Source organism: Mytilus galloprovincialis, chromosome 4 (assembly GCF_965363235.1).
Source record: "Mytilus galloprovincialis chromosome 4, xbMytGall1.hap1.1, whole genome shotgun sequence".
Classification (NCBI taxonomy): domain Eukaryota; kingdom Metazoa; phylum Mollusca; class Bivalvia; order Mytilida; family Mytilidae; genus Mytilus; species Mytilus galloprovincialis.
The window spans coordinates 67761572-67783900 of NC_134841.1; the positions used below are offsets into that span (position 1 = coordinate 67761572).

Sequence of the window (22329 nt, forward strand, 5' to 3'; positions counted from 1 at the left end):
TGATTGAAAAATTATGTCTTCATCATATGAATATCAGGCACAATCCTCCCCGTGAGGGTTTAGTATTATACCATCATAACATATATGAGAAGAACATAACCCGTGTCATGCCAACAACTGGTTTATTAAGAATAAATGTGTTTAGTTCCGATGCAAAGACCCTATAAGTTAATCAATATTAACGCCAAAATATGCAATCTTTAATGACCTGACAACAGTATCGTAACTATATCCCTTCTTAATAAGTCTATTTAAAGGTTTTGTTAGCTTCTGAGGTGAATACTGACATTTTTGTGCTTTATAAAGAATATTTCCATAAAATATTGGATGTGAAATACCTGAACGTATAAGAAGTCTGCATGTTGAGCTATATTTACGAATGATATACCGATGATAAAATTTAGTAAATGTTTTGACTAGTTTGTGATATCGAAAACCCTGGTGTAATAATTTTTCAGTAATACATAAATTTCTCTCGTTAAAATCTAAAACATTGTTACATACACGAGCGAATCGTACAAGTTGAGATATATATACTCCGTTAATGATATATATATCAAGATCGAGGAAAGGGCAGTGATCATTGTTAGTATTAGCTTTATTTAAAGTAAGTTCAACAGGATAAATTTCTTTAGTATACATACTGAAGTCGTCATTATTGAGAGCTAAAATATCATCCAAATATCTAAAAGTATTATTAAATTTGTGTATCAGATGTTGTTTCGATGGGTCTTTGCTGATTTTTGTCATAAATTGTAACTCATAGCAATACAAAATATATGTATCCAATAACGTTCTGATTGATACCTTTCTACCTTGACCTACTTACTCATCGAAGCATATTATAAGCATAAAGAAATCACAGACTTCATTTTAATTAAATTGATCGAATTACAGAATTGAAGAAATCAATCTAATCTTGCCTATCTAAAAAGCTATAAAGAAGCCTTGCTTTTTTACAACTTTTAAAGTAGTTACATATTTAGATGTGTGGCAATATCCTTTAAATCGTGTGTTCATCAGGGTTTTCAGTGGTAAAAGCCTCAAGACTCTTATTGTTCTTTGTTAGGTTGACTCTTAACTGTCGTATTCAATTCATACACTAGACTATCATCAATATACAAGAATAATAAACAAGACTGTTAGACAGAAAATCAATGATGTAATGGTCAATCGAGTACAGGTCAACAATATAAAAGACAATTATTTCTTTTAGCGAAGATGTCCTTATGTCAAAGGCAATTAATATACCTTATCTGTCTGGTGCTCTCAGAGACACTGCTATCTGATATTTACTGATTAAAACTGGCATGGCAGTCGGCATTGTAAAATCGAATATACTATTTGTGATTACTCATAAACAACGTAAAACATGCAAATTTTCATTTAATTATTACATGCTTTTTCAAGATTTACAAAATTTTATGTATTTCCTTAACATATTTGGAGGCAATTATTAAAAAGGGGACCACAGATGATTAAAATGTATATGCAGCGGTTCCTTGGTGACAATTTTTTCTATATAGACAATAATAGTGCATTGACTTGACATATCAACGATATAAGGATGAGGCTTAGAAACGGGGAAATGCGAGGCTCTGCCGAGCCTTGTTTTCTCCGTTTCGGGCCGAATCCTTATATCCTTGATATGTCAAGTCAATGCACTAATATTGTCTTTATACTGCAATCTAAAAAAAACATTGTTGTTTAATGTGTTAATGTTATCATTTGATTTAGATATTGGTAAACTTCCCCCTTTTATAAAAAGGCCTCATATGCAGGCGGAGAAATATACAACACGATGAAATGGACATTACCTATTGAAATTCGCAATCGATGGTGAACGAATTTGTTTAAGAATGAACTAAAATATCAACAATAAGCATAAAACATGATGATTTATTATAGTTATATATTAACAAGTGAAATATTTATGTTTTTTTCATAAAAATTGCAGAAGACATAAGTTTGAGTTGTTGTATACATTGAAAACAAGAACAGGTTGAATAGGTCGTATGAATAATTAATTATGATTTCGGCAATTTCTATTTAAATATTCACGAGGAAAAGTGATATCATGTCAGTGACTGTATATGACATAGACATATACGGTCAACGCATTTTGACTGCTCAAATAGAACAAGTGCAGTAAAAAAAAAATATAAAAATGTTCTTCATAAGAGTAGTTTACCAGGATTCGTCTTTGCCTAACACTTCGTAATACTAATAAATTACAGAATGGAAATGGGGAATGTGTTATAAAGACAACAACAACTTTAAGCCCCATGTGTCTCTAACACAGGGAGCAAATCACCAACCTGTAGTCGGACTTCAGCTAAGTATATAATACTCGTCATAATATACAATGGCGTGGGTTAGTCCGATACAAAATCTGAAACGATACGAGTTACGACACACGTTAGTGGTTGTCAATGGTTGCTGTCTGTCGCATTTCTTTTTCGTTTATTGTTTTGTCATACATCAAGCCCTTTGTATTTGTTTAAGATGTTTCACATCATATCATGGCTGGATCTTTTATCAGCTGACCATACAGTATGGGTATTGTCTATTGTTGAAAGTCGTACGGTGATCTATAGTTGTTTAACTTCGCTTCTTTCGGATTCTGTTGTATATTTGTCTCATTTGCAATCATACCACATCTCCTCATTTTTTACAATTATACATTAACGCGGATTCCTTAGAGACCAACTCTCCAAAAGATATAATATACTTCAAAACACCAATCAATATGTCACGTCGTTCTAGAATTAAATTAGTTTTCTTTCTATTTTGTTTTCAATTTTACAAAAGCAGGCCGATGTTCCTTTAACAGTTAAAGAAAAGAAAAACAGGAAAGAGTAGAAAAATCGTTAGCTCCAGGAATACCTTACATAGGAAATTATAAAGGCAAGATATTATCGTTCTAATATATATAGAGAGTTTTAGTCGAATTTGGATTACAAACTCTATACAACCTGAACTTGTTTTGATTTAAGAATATCTAAATAGAGTTAGTGTATTGAAGCTATCGATAATTTGCCTTGTGTTTTAAATTTATATCATCCGGCGAAAAAAATCCAATATCCGTATAAAAGGTTAAAATATTTTAGGTATTGCTTGCATATTTTCCATTTTGGTCCAAAATGTTAAATCAATATCCCCTATTTTGTTCCAAATCGAGTAAACTGTTTTTAGAAAACATTAAATAATTCTAGATTGATTTAAAACGAAATAAATCGTTAATGTTTATCAATCAGAATATTTTTTTTAATTCTTTGCGGGGTTTTACCGCCAATAAATGTTCCGTCAATAGAACATAAAATATATTTAATTAAACCGAAGACGGTATCGATTTACGGTATGATGACGGTTGTTATTCAGGTATTCCAACTGAGAAAATTGAAATAAATATATTTTATTTTTCTTGGATTAAACACAAATGAAGTCTGCATATGCATTAAATGCCTTATAGCACAGTTAAGTCACTATAGAAAATAACATGTTCGCGTGCTAATTCTCGATAGTTTATATTCCTTTCGAAATACAAGTCTGTGGGATAACCATTATTTGTAACTAGTTATTTGTGTAAACAGTAAACTTACTCATTTGGTATTATACTGTATATAATTTGTAAGATCGAAACCTTATTTAGATATAAGAAGAAGAATCGCGAGTGCCAATGAGACCACTCTCCTTCCAAGTCACAATTTATAAAAAGTAAAACTGAATGGTCTTACACTAGATATTTGTGGGGGCCCTTTATAACTTCCTTTTCGGTGAGAGACAATGCTTCATGTTGAAGACCGTATCTTAACTTTCAGTGGTTTACTTATTATAGATTGTGACTTGGATAGATAGTTGTCTCATGGACACTCATATAATCTTCCTATATCCATTAAAGGTCAACGTATATTTTGGGTGAATATATTCATAATGATTGACCAATTATGGACATGTTGATTCCAGATAAACGAAATACGGTTAATTGGTAGACGACTGTCTCTTTATCAATAGATTCAATGTGACAGATATAATCAACAGAGGCTAAATGTGACGTTCAAAAAGTAAAAGAAATCTTTCAAACTGACAACGTTTAGTAAAGGCATATATTTTAAGATACTCTTATACGCTGTTCATTTAAAATATCAGAATAAAGGAAATTTATTCTGCGACGTATATACATGTGAAATGCGTCTATTTTATCTAATTATTCTGAAACAAACACTACTATATATATTATTGTCAAGAGTAATTCTTTGGAACAGACTCTACACGACATACTAGTTCCATATTCATTCAAGCACAGATATAAGATTCTACAAAAGGTACATTTAAGTCCAGACGGAGAGATGCATGTAAACTGCAAGACCTTCCTGCAAGATTCGTGCACGTTAAGTATGCACATTCTTCACTTTGAATTTCGAAAAGACATTCTTATTTTAAACACAACTTCCAGCTGATTTAGATAGTTAAACTCTTACTTCATCATGTTTTTGGTTTACGTTATCAATCTCAAACCGTCTGTATAACCGCCCTAATTTCTTCAAAAGGGAGTTAAAAATAATCAATTTTGACTGCTTGCATCACCGACCTTTCTTCTACGATAGGGAAATAGAAATAATCAATTACACGGACGAGCCATGTAAACAAAGCTCAAAATCATCTAAAAAGCATTACTATGCATTTTACACTGCCATCACATTTAAAATATTCCCATTTCTGTCTATAAAATAAATGACTTTGAACGTCACTGTTGAGTGTTCAATAGGTGATTATAAATAATGAAAGCATTTTCCTACATAACAAGCGACAAAGTTCAAGGAAGAGCAATGTCTTATGACAGAGACTTTCTAATTACTGTCCTCTAACAAGAAACATTATCTGAATTATCACATTAGATAGCACGTTACGCAAAACGTTGGAATCTCATGAGAGATATATAGAAATAAAAATTCACCACATATTACTGAGTTGATGACATGGCTTTGAAACTGAAGATACTATCGGAACCAACTTTTACGGACTTGTTACTTGTGTATGTGTTCGTATAAATTGTGTATGGATGCCACTTCTGACATGATTGTTTCAAGAAGAAGGACAAAAAGCTTAAATCATTCTAAGGAGCTTCACTTCAACAATCTAGTCGTTGACCTTTCGCTGATGATTGATCTACCCCTGGAAATCAACAGTTATGTTTGGTTAAGAACTAAACTTTATGACAAAATATACGACCTCAAATTGCTACATGTAATTGTGAACTTACGATATTTAAATAGTAAACTGTAAGCAGCACCGGTATATGGAGTAAACATCTATTGTTTTATAACTTGTATAAAGTATGATAATACTATAAAGTTGGTATGTACCTGATATCTCCTTTGAGTATGATATATATATGTCCTGTGTGTCGTGTCCTAACAAGTTTATTGTAACGTATGTCATAAAATGACACAATTGCTTTATAGTCCTTATACTTTTGGCTCCAAGACAGCAACTATTTACTATAGAAAAAACCCTGTTCACACTTTGAATTCAACCCAGGCAATGCTAGAATTGTATTTTCGCAGTTATCAGTTAATGGTAGTTATTTCAAATGAGGTTACGTTATTAACGATGTAGACATTAAAACGACGTGCTTTTCTCACCTGTATTGTGGTAATTTTACATTATATCTTACGTAAAGCTATAATTTAAAGAAATGGTAACAAGTCATAAGCTAAATGGAGTAGTACAGAGTAAGATATAGGGAAAGAGAAGCAGAACAGTCAAGTATATGGTAAGAATTGTCAACACGGTTGCATATGTGTTTTAATTGTATTCTGTACCAAGGAATATTTTTGTTAGTTGCAAAGAACCTTAACTCTAGTAAAATCTGCGAGAATCGATATTAAAAGTTCATAATATATATTCTGTCAAATTCCTAGTAAACTGTATGAAGTTTGGTATGTATTTAATCCAGACTGCAGTTATTACAATGCAGCAGTATAAAAACTGCCTATTTATGTCAATGTTTCATGGAGATGGACCGAGTTATAGTTTTGTATTTAGTAATTTTATTTATCAAATGTATGTAAACTATGATAAAGGGTTAATGATTATGAAGAACGAATGAAAACCTTCAGCACGTTTACAACCTCTTCCTATTATACTTTGTGTAAAAACTTTTTGCATGTTTTGGATAGATTGAAACTATGCGCATTAACTACGATAAACTTCATTGCTGTGAATAGTTTAAGAGATACGAAATATAAAAACAGCAATCTAAAAGGTATCTCAAAAGAGATTCGAATTATTACCTGCCTGAGGGGTATAGTAAGGAAGATCAATCATTATGCCTTAATTACTACTATTATAGCTTATACAAATGTTAAAATTTGAATATTTGAAGGATTTTGCCAACATGTTTCCAGGCGATTGGTAAAACCTGGTTTAACTACAACTTTCATGTGTTAATATCTGAGGCATTTTATTGATATTAAGACAATTATTGTATATATAAATTGATGTTTAGAATATAGGTGCATGTAGTATAATAATAGTATTTCGACGGCTTTCTTTAGACTATAATAGCATAGTCTAATGTCATACAGGTGTGAGGTTCAGCGAACAGAAAAACTAAATTTATTCCAATTTTTTTTTCGGAAATAGAATATGACTGTTTATTTTAAAATCGGGTAGTATAGTCGAGCGTTCGGTGTATGCATTCCCTCCTTTGGAATATACCTTGGCGTTTGGTATACATTCGTTATTACATTTGTTTCTGATGTGTTCGTACCTAGCTTCGTCATTGCTACCTTTCGCCTTTAGCTTTATTAGTCGTTACAAGTGTTAATGAGTAGAACTGTGAATATATCAATAAACTATTCTCCATAGACTCAAAAAGACAAGAATCTCATCAGGAAAGGCGAGCGTGTGTTGATAATGTTTGAATAATTAATAAAACATCTGAGGTTTATAAACTGATTACGAGTTAAAGGATCCATAAGCAGATCCAGTGTGTATTTGGTAACTAGTTGAACAATCTTGTTACCACCGACAGATTACGCGAATAAATACAATTTTGTGAATTAGTAACAGACATAGATAGCTTATCTGTGTCAATATACAGACAATTTGTGAAATTAAATGAATTATGTGCCTTTAAAAATGTCCCCAAAGACATAACATACACATCAGTACTAAGGCTTTTACAATAATTAGCATTACCAGATGTCATTAGGTTTTGTGCTTCCTTTACGGATAATTATGATTTTTTATTTGATATAAATAGATTATTGTTATAAATCTTCAGTGACATTGCATTTTTCACCATCATTTACCTATTTATCCTATTTGTGTGTCCAAATGTTAATTTTACAACATACGAGGTAAATAACATTACTGCTAATAGATATGTTCGTCATAAAAGTGAGGCGTAAGATACCACAGGGAATTCAAACTCAGTATACAAAACACAACATAGCCACTGATGGTGTTGCGTGTTGGGTGTGGTTGCGTTGAGTTAATTCATATCTAATTACCAGTGTATTTTTTTAAATTACATTTCAAAGTTTCAGCGCCCCCTTTCAAATATTTCATATGACTATTTTAACTTTATATTTAAAACATTCAGTTTGAACATGAATATTTACAAGAAAAAAAAGCGTTTAGAACTTACACAATTCCGATGTAAGAATAATTGCCACTTGTAATGTAGTTATCAATGCACCATGTGTTCACAATGTATACCATGATTGCACAGTCATTTCCAACAGACAACATGCAACTGCAACGCATTGCGCATTTACTACTACTGAATGACATGATTGAACATCTCAATCCTTTTGACGAGACAGTCTGAGACAGCACGTAACTGCAACTCATTGACTACCAAGTTCTGTATTGTATGATTGGACAGTCCTTGTCACCAGACAGAATGTAACTACAACGCATTGACTATTACTTTGTGACATGATTGTACAACGCTTGACACCAAACAGCACGTACTTTGTATGACATTATTTGCCGGTCCTTGACATCAGACTACACGTTACTACAACGCATTGACTATTACTGTATGACATGATTGTACAACGATTGATACCAAACAGCACGTACTTTGTATGACATTATTTGCCGGTCCTTGACATCAGACTACACGTTACTACAACGCATTGACTACTACTCAGTCAGGATTCTACTTCGTCAGAATTATCTCCCCATTACGCCAGTTCATTTTCACAATCGTAGAAATGGAAGCCATTGTAGGGATGACGCGCAATCAATTTTGCTCATGGAAACTGATAAATTTATCCACATTGCACCATTATGATCCTTATATGTCAGTTGTATTTTAAAAGACAAATGTATCAACTAGCTAATGAGCATCAGTTAATGATCTTGTCTGCATTGATTCAACTTAAAACTATTGTCTGATCGGTTGTCAGGCGGAATTTTCGAAAATTCATAAATATTTAAAAAAATTCTAATTAAAAATTTCGTGGAAGGGCAGACTAGATTTTTTTAGTGTATAAAGACTATAAACCCTAGTTTTCACACACCAAAAATTATATTTTTTCAAAGATATCCATTTTCATCATCCAACTTGAAAGACTGTCGTCAATTACTTTCAGTAAAAAAATAGCTATTCGAACACACCTTCTCTCTTTTTGTGACTCATTAGATAGGTATTTCACTTGACCCATATATTTCATCTTTAAGTACTGTTATTTTTTTGTGTTAAAAAGTCAATCTGTAGCTTTGATATATAAAAATAATAGAATCTGAAGCGAGACGATGTATGAAATAATCTTACTTTGTACGATATCAAGACAAAATATTCAACTCAAACACGCCCTAACATAAAAAGGTTCACTCGATTTTCTCTGTTCGATACAATTGTTACTTATTTTTTGGAATTTTTTCTTGAGTCACATAATGGAAGGGCAGACACGAAAATTTTTGAACTATTAGATTGATAGGTTTTCCGTCCGTGGTAATTTTTTCAAAAAAATCGGAGGTTATGCATTTTCTTCATCCAACTTGAAGATACCCATGTCGTCGACTTGAAATCTACTTGTTCTGCTTAACTATGTACTAGATAAATTGAAAACTTATGCAAATGGTGTTTTTAAAATAAAACACCTCGTAATTGAGAAGAAAATTGTAATTTTGTTTGTTTCTATTAACTTTTAAAATTTGTGTCACTATAGTAAACAATACAGTACACATTTATCGCCATCTCTAACAAAGAGCTTCAATTCTTTTGTTCTATTTCAACCGGGTTTCCGACTGTACTGTATGATATAATTGTACAGTTCTTGTCATCAGATAGCACGTAACTACAACGTACTGACTAGTATGATATAATTGTACAGTCCTTGTCATCGGATAGCACGTAACTACAACATACTGACCAGTATGATATAATTGTACAGACCTTGTCATCAGATAGTACGTAACTACAACGTACTGATTACTATACACTCAGTATGATTTGATTATTAGTATGAAATCCATTACACTATTTCCCCTTTCAACGAATAATAACAAAATTACAATAACTCATCAACAATGCTTGATACAACAATGTAATACTTCAATCCTCAAAAGACAATTTTTGAGAGATCTTCTTCAATAGAATTAAAAAAATACTTTTCTGATGAAATTCAATCTGACATCAATCTGACATGCTGTTGAATCTATCAAAATTAGTGAGAAAAGTCGTTCAATAACTCTTCAATATGAATGCAGCTTCTCAATTTCCGTTGCCACGTAAATACGGTTTCTCAGGTTACAAACGGAAATTTAAACTTCTGATATTCTCTTCAAACTCACATTTCGGTTCAAATTTCTGAAGATTGAATTTGATAAAATATTGATTGTTTTGTCGAAAGTAATAATGACAGAAGAAAACAATATCAAATAACATTGATATTTTCAGTTGTCAAGTCAGCCTACATAGTAACTGACAAGGTAATGCAATTTCACAGCTTCGATTTCAAGTTTGATATTTATGTTCAATCTGCTGTCAGCATGTCGAAAGCATACACACAAGTTTATTCCCTTGAGTATTGCTTAGAAAAAAAGGTGCTTCGATAGAATGGGGTTTGATAATTTTCCAGTTTAAATTTGACACTTTTGAAGCTTTTCTCTGTTTAAAATTCGTGTTTCTCTGTTTACATTTTAAAAACATGTAGACACATGCCAAACCCTTATTACCTTCATTATCAAAAATAGATAACGCTCTATTATGTACATATGTTTGATTATAAAGGCAACGCATTGCTACTTGCTTTTTATTAATTTCTAATGGACTAAATGAGCAGTGACAAGGTAAGACGGTTTACCTCAAAACTTGGTTTGTTCATATTGATAAGGGTAATGAACAAATGAAAAACAATATTACACCAAATCCAACAACATAATGTGCCTCAATTTAATAAAAAAAAAAACACACACGTTTTCTCTAACTATGACTTTACATTATTCATAGAGTACCAGCGAAATATAGTTTAAAACATATCCTTCTATGCCTTATATCTTTAAGCTATCATTACTAAAACTGTCGAGTTGTCGGTGTCTTGATTGTATTATCAAGAAGAAACCAGTTGTACCTTGTAATTATTTAAATCAATATTTCATTATTTATCGTTGATTTTAATTGCTTTTGTCATAAAATTGTTACAGAATTAACAGCATAATTACTTTCCATTGTCACAATGGTGATATACAGCATGATAATCATGTAGTATTCAATTTTAGTGCATAACTGAGAGACAGCCGTATCAATATTCTGCTAGTATGTGTTGACAGTTTCTATTAGGGTTTTTATTATGTAATCCAGGACATTTTGTTTTATTTAGAATTCCCTGCATTGTACTAGCGAGTCTTCTTTCGAAGATGTGTCGCCTGTCATTGGTATTTGTTTATGACAATTTTGACTGCAACACATAAAATGCGGAGCTATTTGAATAATTATAGTCATATGTCAATAAAGAAAAACAGACATTATAGTCACAATAATTTACAGCTGACTTTTAAACGTCATTCCCTTTTAAGCTATAGTAAACCATAAAAATCGATGGGACAAAATATAAAAGTAGAAAGTGCACTTTACCTCAGGAAATATCAGTGCATGTTTAAGTTGTCTACGTCAATTCCACATGATAGAGTTGTCAATTGGTGTTTTTCTTTAAAATGGTTGTGGATTCGAGAAAAGGTATATATCGATGTCACTAAAGAGAGCCAATGATTAGGGATTGGTCTATGTCAATTGTACCCAATAGAGTTGGTATGGTGAGGATTAAAGAATCGGAATTAGTCAGTTGCACTTGAGAGAGTAGATAATTGTAGAATTTGTCTATATCAATTTCTCTTATGTGAGTTGATGATTTAATTCTGATAATTGGTCTATGTCAATAATACGTCAAAGAGTTGAAAGTTGAAAAATTAGTCTATTTCAATTCAACTGAACACAGTTGAAGATTTCAGATTTAATCAATTCAATTTTAATATTTATTGCCACATAAGCTCTAAAAAATAAGATTGTGACATTTCAATTTTTGTCAATTTCAAAGAAAAACTAAATAAAACCGGAAGCACATATTTGGAAACCAATATAATAAAAAAATAATCAACCTTCGCTTGCTAGACAAATTCTATTTTCGGAATCAGAATTTGATTCAAGCTTTCATTGTCCGATGCCTAATTATTTAAACCTCATATCCCGTTACCCTCGATCCTGCAACGTTTACATGGTTCTCGAGCAAAAACCATTCTAACTGAAAATAAGTGGGATGATTGAACATTACTCGATTACAAAAGAGGGGAGAAAGATACCAGAGGGACAGTCACTCATAAATCGAAAATAAACTGACAACGCCATGGCTAAATATAAAAAAAACAAACAGACAAATAATAGTAGACAAGAAACAACATAGAAAACTAAAGACTGAGCAACACAAAACACGGGAATGAGGCTTTAAGTTTTTTACCCAACAAAAAGACATCACACTTGACCAAGAACAGTTGACACAGTTTTGAAAAGCATGGCCAAAATATGATCGCTGCTGTAAGAAGATAGCGTAGATACAAATAGCCACAGCTGTTGTCAAGAACAATATCAGAAACAACACATAACAATGAATGTTTTATTATTGTTTGTAATGCAACATATAACAATGATATAGAACCTGATGAAGAGAACCCCCAGGAGCGATAATTTTCATGCTTTGATTTTGTTTAATTTGGTATATTAAACTTAGTGTGTTTCAGACAGTAATGAGCTTTATATTCGATGTATGAGTGAAGGTGTGTACGGTCAACGCGTCTATGAGATACAGTATATCTAGTAACTTTTATAAATGGCTATAAAGGGTAAACGTCTATAGCTAGTTATCTAACAACATAAGACTATTGCCCCAAAATAAAACACACACTCACCATGTTTTCTTCTTCTATAAGCAGGAGATCATTCAACATGATGGAAAATCGTCATTATTGACACGAGTGGTCGCGCTAAGCTTGACATTAAACAGAAAGAGAATGAGTGTTCATATTCAAAGTCAATCTACAGAAGGCGCTAAGTCACATTAAACAGAAAGACGATGTTTTATCATATTCAAAGTCACTAAGCTTGACATTAAGAATAGAGAAAATCAGTTCTCATGTTAAAAGTCAAAGTCACTAAGCTTGGCATTAAACAGAAAGAGAGTCAGTGTTCATATTCAAAGTCAATCTACGAACGCGCTTAGTCACATTAAACAGAAAGACGATGTTTTATCATATTCAAAGTCGCTAAGATGACATTTAACAGAGAGAGAATCAGTTCAATCTACAGTATGCGCTAAGCCACATTAAACAGAAAGACGATGTTTTATCATATTCAAAGTCGCTAAGATGACATTAAACAGAGAGAGACTCAGTTCAACCTACAGTATGCGCTAAGTCACATTAAACAGAAAGACGATGTTTTATCATATTGAAAGTCGCTAAGATGACATTAAACAGAGAGAGACTCAGTTCAATGTACAGTATGCGCTAAGCCACATTAAACAAAATGACGGAGGTGTTATCATATTCAAAGTCACTAAGCTTGACATTTAATAGAGAGAGAATCAGTTCAATGTACAGTAGGCTCTTGGCTTAACATTAAACAGAAAGACGATGGGTTCTCAAATTCAAAGTCACCAAGCTTGACATAAAACAGACAGAGAATGATCATATCCAAAGTCGATACACAGAAGACATAATAATAACAATTCTGTCCATGTCTATTTCTTTTGTGAAAACAACCATATGCTTTGTGTCTTTACAAACAAATCAGAGAATCAGGAATGTGATGGGATGTTTATCAATAATTCTCAGTTCTAACATCAATAATCTGTTGATTTGTTTCAACGTTGTTTTAATACTCGTGAAATATAACAGAAGAAAAAAAAATACCATTGCTTCACATTTAGATGTTTACAAGAACATTTCGTAAGAATTGTTCATAAAATTAATGTTAATACGTTGTAAAATGCATCTTTTATTTAAGGCGAGAAAAAGACCCGAAACATTGAAAAACTGTGTAAAGTACATGTATTTGATGTGTATGTTAGGAATTGTATTATTAAGATTATCATATTTCAATTTGGTACAAGTACACCAATATCTCATTTTTACCGATATTTATTTACTACAAAAACAAGGAGATAAAAAAAAATGTTATTTAGAAAACCAAACATTTAACAGATCCTATTTAAATGCACCAATTTAAAAAAAAAACTATATGCAGGGATATACTTTTGTATTAATAAAGAAACATTTAATTCAACCTTTTTTTTTAAATAAATGAAACAACCTTACTTGCTAAAAAACTATGTTCTTGTCCTTACCTGTTCGTCCAAATCATCACTATCTCGGTTTAAAACTGACATCCATTTTTCTAAATATTCCTTTTTTAAATGATACGACATCTTTTGAGAATTATAGTTAATTTCTATGCTCGTTTCATGTCTTTGCGTTAGATGTCGCATTAAATCGTTTGTAAAGGTATGTTCCTGTTTAATTATTTGTTAAAACATATGGAACAGCTATCATATTCATCATCTATCAATCCATTGGTTAATTATCATCATGCTCTTGTCTTTATATTTGCAGGAATCATTTGGATACTACCCGACGTTCGTAATATCAATAATTCCATTTTCACCTCAGTCGTCAGAAAGAAATCAAAGCCATCAATCCATCCACGTGATTATGAATGTGACAAAAATTAAAATTGCCTTTCCTTTCGATACTCTATTGGAATTTTCTTTGACAATCGAGAAATTTTAAAAGACATGTCTATCACAGTCCAATAGCGTGGAATTAATGATTGTGAAAGCTGACAGTTCTTTAATGATTGTCTTTGGTCGTATAAATGTAATATAAGAGTTTGACTGATGGTTCACGTTTCATCACAAATAATTATGATTTACGCGCTCTGATGAAGCCGCTTCCATTTAATCCAAGAATTCTCTATCAAGGTTACTTACCCCTAACTGATCAATAGAAGACATTTACAACCAAGTGCCCGAACAACAAACGAGGTACCAAAAGTAATTATGAATATTAATGAAGCAAATATTACATATTCTTCTCAACCAATATTGTGTATAAGATGTTTGACAGCTATTGCTTATTTGCTATTCATGGTTCTCTGACTTTTGAATGACTAAACATATTTGCAATGTCCTTGATAGTAAAAATTGAGCAAATTTCCAGATTGTGCTCATATAGAACTGGTGCAATACTGGTATGTACGTACCAACTTGTGTCTATATAGAGCTAGTGCAATACAGGTATTTGCCAGGTTCTACCAATGACAATTAGAACTGGCGCAAAACTATGGTGTCATGGTGCTTTCATATAAATCATGACAGTGCATTAGGTTGTATTGGGTTGAGTTAACATGTATTGGCCCGACGCATAGCTGTTATGTTTTTGATAGTAAAAAAAAAAAAAAATAAACAAATGCCAAATTGTATTTAGAATGAACTGGAAACAACTTTAGACATTATTGATATATACAATAAAATATTCCCAGCTTGTAAGGACCTAGCGCAATATCAGTATGTAAACAATTAGACATGACTGTTTAATTATAAGGAAATTAAAGTTAGCGGACATTCGAAAGTTCTCTGATATCAACTTTATGACAAAATTCTTAAAATAGAGACAAATTTAACATATAGATGATCGACTAGTATTTTACACAATGCAAAGGCTAATCAATATTCTTCTTTGAATTAATAGCAGACAAGATTTCTGTAATACTCGAGATTAAATTGAATGACCAGGATTCCATATATGAAATTGCAACAGAGATATTTTCAAATAATCTTATGGTATAATGTATATTGACAACCGATACTGTTATTGGTAGTAATCTGGTTGTTTTTCGCCTTCCAAACTGGAGAGCAAATTAATACACATTTACGTCAAATAGACAATAAACACACTGAGAAACCTGTATACTACCGAGTCTAATGAAATGGATGATGATTGACGTTCAGTCAAAGCAGTATGGTTGTTCCCATGAACTTGTATAATTGACTAACCGGTAGTAGGCATGGTAATTGATCTGAATTAGTTTTTTTTTCACTAGGGGAATCACTATAATAATATCATCTTTGTTTGTTCATATAGATCGAAGTTTTTATATCACATGATTTGATATAGACTATGCAGTATGTACTTAAAAACATGTTGTTTTGATTTTCTGATCTATCCATTTTAAAGCTTTAATTTCGTGTTTTATAGTTATTCAAAATTGATTTGTTATAAAAAGATTAACCAAACCTTAACTATATTTCAGGAAGTTGCAACCTTAGTTTTAGTACAATTATTTAATGTCTTAAAGTTAATGAAAATGTATAATAGTCCAAATAATGCAACTTAAACATCATGTCGAAACCAAAGCACTAGTATCTTGGTGAGGATACACATAGTGTGTACCTTTTCAATATCTACAGTTCGTTCATTGAATCGATGTTGTATAGTAATAAAGGTCAAATGGTATGTTCTAAATTGGTTTATTTTCTACAGATGTGAATAACAGTTTTCGTGGCATGAATGTCAATGAGACAACTCTCCGACAGAGACCAAATGACATAGGAGTTAGCAAATATAGTTCACAGCACGGCCTTCAACAATGAGCAAATATTTTAGTACGCTGTAAACGGCTCCGAACAAAATGACAAATGTTAAACAATCCAAACGAGAAAACGAATTATGTACAAAACAATAAACGAAAAACAAACATTAGATACAACAACAAACAACCACAGAATTATAGGCATTTGACCACATGTAGCCAAGGATGTATATAGTGAGTGTCACTATACAAACTTAATCCTTGATCTAGCGTACACACATATTATCAACTTGTTAGTTTAAAGAACAGAGGTCTTTGCAATGTCGTTTTTGATTTAGGTTATATTTAATGTTACTTCTACTTCTACCATTTTGAGGCCACCATCAATTTATTGATTATTTTGCCACTTTGAAGTTTACCATATTATTTATTTTTCGCATTGGGAGTACTGTTTCCAAACACTAATCTAGATTAAGCGAAATACATCAGCAGAGAAAAGAACTTCTTTGATGCACCAACAGGAACAACCAAATCTGCCAGCTAACTCAGTTTTACTCTTTATTGTTTCAAGCCTACCATTTTCCCCTCACAAGAATGATGGTCAAACTGCATGTATTTTCTGACGAAAACAAGACTAGAACAATGTGTTTATCCTACTGACGAACATATTGAAAACAATAAATTGCTTCTCAACCTGTCAGCTGAAAATAAGTATCGATTTTTGACTATTTGGAAAACCGAAATAAGAAATCATGCAATTAATATTTGTAGAACAAAACCAGTGAACGACTTCAGATGAAAATGATTGGTTATTTTGAGTGCAATTTACAATGAAATTGTGCAAATATTTCCTGTTATGAAGTCATAATACCAGCTTGATTAGTTGCTCTCGCTTTAATGTACTCTCGTAGTAACGAGATTAATACTTCAATGATGTTTAAAAAAATGTCATGCTGTTATACGTCTTATATTTCTTTCGTTTACAAGAGTTTTAGACGCTCTCATTGATTGTATGTAAAATGTTTGTTGAAATCCCAAAAGACAGCGTAACTAGGAGACATGAAATAAGCTGGTAATAAAACTATCTATGTAAAATAAAATCATGGAATGTATTTACAATAAACAAATTAACATACGAACATATATTGTAAATACACGCTCTGAATTCAGTTGAACAATCATGTTATATCTCAGTATGTATTTATAGATTATCGTTGGTTTTCTCAACGAGATTGATTTTCTCGCTTGAGCCGGTCACAGCGAAGGCGAGAAAAGCAATCGAGTTGAGATGCCCAATGATAATCTGTTTATCGCTATTTTATCTATGGCGAAGTTGTCAATTTCATGTCAATTTCGTTAGCAACGACACGTGGCTTCTTAGTTTCTAGCGATAATTTTCCATCTCAAGCGAGTAGCATGATATGAAAAATATCACAAAAAAAGAACAAAGTAAAAATGCACAAAATAGCGATAAACATATATCTCCAAATGAAAATTTTGTTTTCTAACCAAACCGTTATTAGCATATGACTCAATTAATAGAGTTTTTTTGTTTAGCAAACTGGAAAATTTAGGTATTAGTTCAAAGTTTATGTATTCTTTAAAAGATTTATACTGTAATGTAGAATGTAGTGTACGTATTAATGGTAATATGACTGAATGGTTTAATGTTGATTCTGGATTGAAACAAGGTTGTGTTTTATCATCTATAATGTTTAATATATATATAAATAATTTGGTTGAGGATATTAATGCTTTGAATATTGGTATTAACATAGATGAAGAAAAATTAGCTATATTGTTATATGCTGATGATGTTATTTTAATGGCAGAGAATGAAGAAGATTTGCAAAAAATGTTGAATGTGCTTAATACATGGTGTCTCAACAATGAGCTGACAGTTAATATAAATAAATCTAAGATCATGCATTTTAGAAATCCAGCTGTTTTACAAACTAAATGTACTTTTTCTATTGGTGGTAATGATTTAGAATGTGTAAAAAGTTATCAATATTTAGGCTTATTACTGACTGAATTTTTAGATTATCAGTTAATGGCTAAGGCAGTAGCGAAGTCAGCCAGTAGAGCATTAGGATTATTAATTGTAAAGAGTAAAACGCATGGTGGTTTCCAGCACAATTTTTTTTCAAAGCTGTATGATACAATGGTATGGTCAGTTATTAGTTATGGTGCAGGTATTTGGGGAACCAGAGACTTTTCCTGCATAAATGCAGTTCAAAACAGGGCCATGAGATTTTTCATGGGGGTTGGCAAATACACTCCAAATGACGCTATAGCAGGTGATATGGGCTGGAAACCTCCATGCGTTAAACAATGGTCAAGTGTCTTGAGACATTGGGCTAGGTGTTCCATAATGGACCCACACAGGATAAATTTTAAAATTTTTAAGTGGTGTATACGAAAGTGTAATTATACTAGAATTAAAAACTGGAGTTTTAGAGTTATAGAAATGTTAAAATTGTATAATTATGAGCAATATTGTAATTTTGAATTAAATTTATTGAACAAAAATTGTATTTAACAAATTGAAGAAGATGTATTTGATAATTTTAAATCAAATTGGTGTACAAGAGTTGCTGCATATGCAGAGGGAAGTAAACTGAGGACTTACAAATTGTTTAAAAATAACTATTGTACTGAAAGTTATTTGCAAAATATTATGTCATTAAAAAACAGAAGTTCATTTGCTAAATTTAGATGTGGGGTAGCTCCACTAAAAATAGAAACTGGAAGATATGAAAGGAAAGAAGTCCACGAGAGGACATGTTTTAACTGTAGCTCTATTGTTGAAGATGAACTACATGTCATTTTAAAATGCCCATTGTATGTGGATCTAAGACAAATCATGATACATGAAGCGGTACATTTTAATGAACATTTTAACCTTTTATCAGATAATGAAAAATTTATATTTTTATTTAGTAATGGCAATGTTGCTGCTATAGTTGCCAAAACCTGCAACAATATTTTATTAAGAAGAAATAGTATTTTATTTCACTAGTTCTTAATGAAACAAATGTTTTACTATCATTTAGTAAAAATGTATAGTGTGAATTTTAATTATAAATTGTAAAAATATGTTTATATGTATATAATACAATGTATATCTTAAAAGTCTATCATAAATCTTTTTAAGATTGGTACATGCAATGCAAATGTTTTAATGTTTTAAATCTATGTATGTGAATCTCATTTTATGTTTGTATGTGGTGAGACTATAATAAAATATTGAATCTGAATCTGAATCTATTAGTTGAATATTATATCATTGTGAAGTCTTTTAATCAGTAAAACTTATCAGACAACGGATGATTACGTACCTTTAAGCAAGATATTTCTTAACTCAATTAAAGGTAGAAAGATATTAATTATATCGTTATTCCTGCTGAAAGAAACTAATTTCACCTCTCCAGTACAAAAGCCCTAACCAACTATTACCGTACAAATGAAAGGCATAATGTATTTTATGGAGTGGAGTGTTGGAGTGGAGTGTTGGAGTGAGATTTTGGAGTGAAATTTTTGGAGTGAGATTTTGGAGTGATTTTTTTTTTTTGGTGAAATTTTAGAGTATATATATAGTATATTATAAGTAGATTGTCAGGGGTTAAATGTTTTGTTTAATTTTGAACAAGTATTCATTAAAAATAAATAAAGAAAAATTACAGTGCTAAATATTGATTAAAATTTTGATCACAGATAATCATGAATAATTATTTGGTCATGTTCATTTAAAAATATGAAATATGCTCCTCTCATTAACTCACCTTGTGGGAGTGTCATTTGACTTGTGGTGACAAAGTGCACATTGAATTGCACAGAATTTCGAAGTCCTAATGGGCAAAAATCTGGGAAAACTCATTGAACCAGAATATCATAATAATGCTCATATCTTTGTGCAAAGAATAAAATTCGTAATAACTAGTATCTCAATTGTTTGTAAAACAATTGAAAGGTCTTTCCTGTAAAAGTGATGTTTTCGTAATGTTCTTTGTACGACCATTCGTTTGATATACGACAAGCATACCTTCTGAAACTTTTCGCTTTTTACACTTAATGACCTCATCCGCCTACATTTTTGAGATCGGAAGTATGATATATGTAAAACAGGGTAGTTGAGCTTTCATTTGATATGCGACAACGCCATGTTCTAAAAAGTTTGATTTTTGCACTTAATAACCCCATCCAACCAATTTTTGGAGGTTGGGAATTTGATATTTCAAATGTACACATCATGACCTTTCATTTGATATACAACAACCCTATCGTAAAAGAAAATTTATTTTTTGCACTCAATGACCCCATCCAACCAATTTTTGGGGGACGTCAATTTGTTTAAATAAAAACGAGTCCTTAACCAATCCAAATATCTCAATACAACTCCTAAGACACAATTCTCCTTTTCTTGTAACAACATAAATCTTCAGAGATGTTGAAATAAGAACGAGTCCTTAAGCAATCCAAACATCTCAATATTATCTCTAGGACACACTCTTCTATTTTTGTAACAGTATATATCTTCAGAGAATCAGTGACCTATCGTATCATTAAATACATATATAGTTTATTTTCATGTATGTAAATATTTGAAATAGTCGGTCAATATTACAATTAGTTTCGTTTTGAACCAAACTATATATGTAGGCAAGTATTTATTTATTATTACTTCAATAGTAAAATTATACACACATATATACGCATAGATATTGGTAAGAAATAATTGATTTGAAGATGTAATTTCACCTGGTGTTTCGGTTTAGGTTTTATATTACCTAGGCATTATCCTCATCAGGTACCCTAGCCTTACAGCAACATGATAAAAATAAACGAAAATTCTGGGGCACGCATAATATAATGAAACACTGGCATTTATTACAGTTCGACGAAGACTGTGTACAAATATTCAATACAGCACCAATAGTTGCGTATAGCAAACATAAAAGTATTGGAGATATGCTTAGTAGATCAAAGTTAAAGAATGTAACATAAAATTGACAGTTGGACCCCTGATGATGGCAGATCTGTCATAATAACTAGATCTATTGAAGAAGAATTAAAATATAAATATATCAATATAAACATGAATAATTTTCATATTTGATTATATTCAAATAATGCATCTTAAAATGACCATCCCAAGCTTAACTGCCGAAACACGAAATTAATTATTTGTGTCGGGTCCTATCTGCAATATGGGATGCGTGGTTGCATGGGTGTTTTATTATAACAAAATCATTTAAAAAACTAAAAACAACAGTGCAAAAACAATAAATATGATACTTTTAATCATGATAATGTGAAGATTTTTTGTTCATTTTACAAAATAATATAATATAATAAAGAATGGAAATGGGGACTAAACCTAATACACGAGCATGTAAAATTCTCCTAATGAGGATGCTGCCAGATTCTTAAGAGATTGGGAAATCACAATGCTAAATAATTATATAACTCTTAGTTATGCATCAGTAGATCAGGAGAATTTGAAATTGTTTATAAAGGACTGTTGATATGAGGTCGTTCACATTATTATTCGAAACATTATTATTCGAATACTTCACTGCATGCATTTTTTTATTTCTATTTCAGTATAGTTTGTTTTTAAATTATTCACTATACAAAATTTTTCATCAAATTTCACTCCAAAATCTCACTCCAAAAATTTCACTCCAAAATCTCACTCCAAAATCTCACTCCAAAAATTTCACTCCAAAATCTCACTCCAACACTCCACTCCAATACTCCACCCCAACACTCCACTCCAACACTCCACTCCATACAATACATTATGCCCAAATGAAATGATTTTGAAGAGCTGGCCGCTGATTTATAGTGCAGGTTATTGAAATCGAGATCACTAACCTTCATGCATGTATAATGAATATAACAGCAACAAATTAGTACATACATTTATCTTGTTAAGTTTGAACTCATGACCTAATCACAAGAACTTAAAAATAAATTGTTTTATCTTTCAGATATTTGAAGATCGGTAGCTTAGTTTCAGTTTTAGATTAAGGTAGCACAATACAAAGATTTTTCATCCCCAATCAGACATCTTTAAACTGAGGTAATTCCACTCATCTTTCTTTAAATTTTATAAATGAGGTACCAAAAGAAAGAGGAAGGATTAATCTTTCAAACTGTGATAATTTCATTATGACATAATTATTACATCATTAATTGTTATGTAATTAGTTGCCATATTG

At 31.5% G+C, this 22329-nt stretch overlaps 1 protein-coding gene across 5 annotated transcripts in view; it reads right to left on the reverse strand.

The window, feature by feature from the left end:
* The window catches only part of LOC143072789 (uncharacterized), a 115003-nt gene that overhangs the window by 57711 nt on the left and 34963 nt on the right, over nt 1-22329 (reverse strand). For 4 of the 5 annotated variants that reach the window (XM_076247888.1, XM_076247886.1, XM_076247887.1 and 1 more), the window contains exon 1: nt 13860-14619. The exons of the other annotated variant lie outside the window; for it this stretch is intronic. In XM_076247888.1, coding sequence (XP_076104003.1) covers nt 13860-14000 — 141 coding nt within the window. In that variant the 5' untranslated portion in view covers nt 14001-14619. Of the gene's footprint in view, nt 1-13859; nt 14620-22329 lie in introns of those variants that run through there. 5 annotated transcript variants of the gene reach the window in all.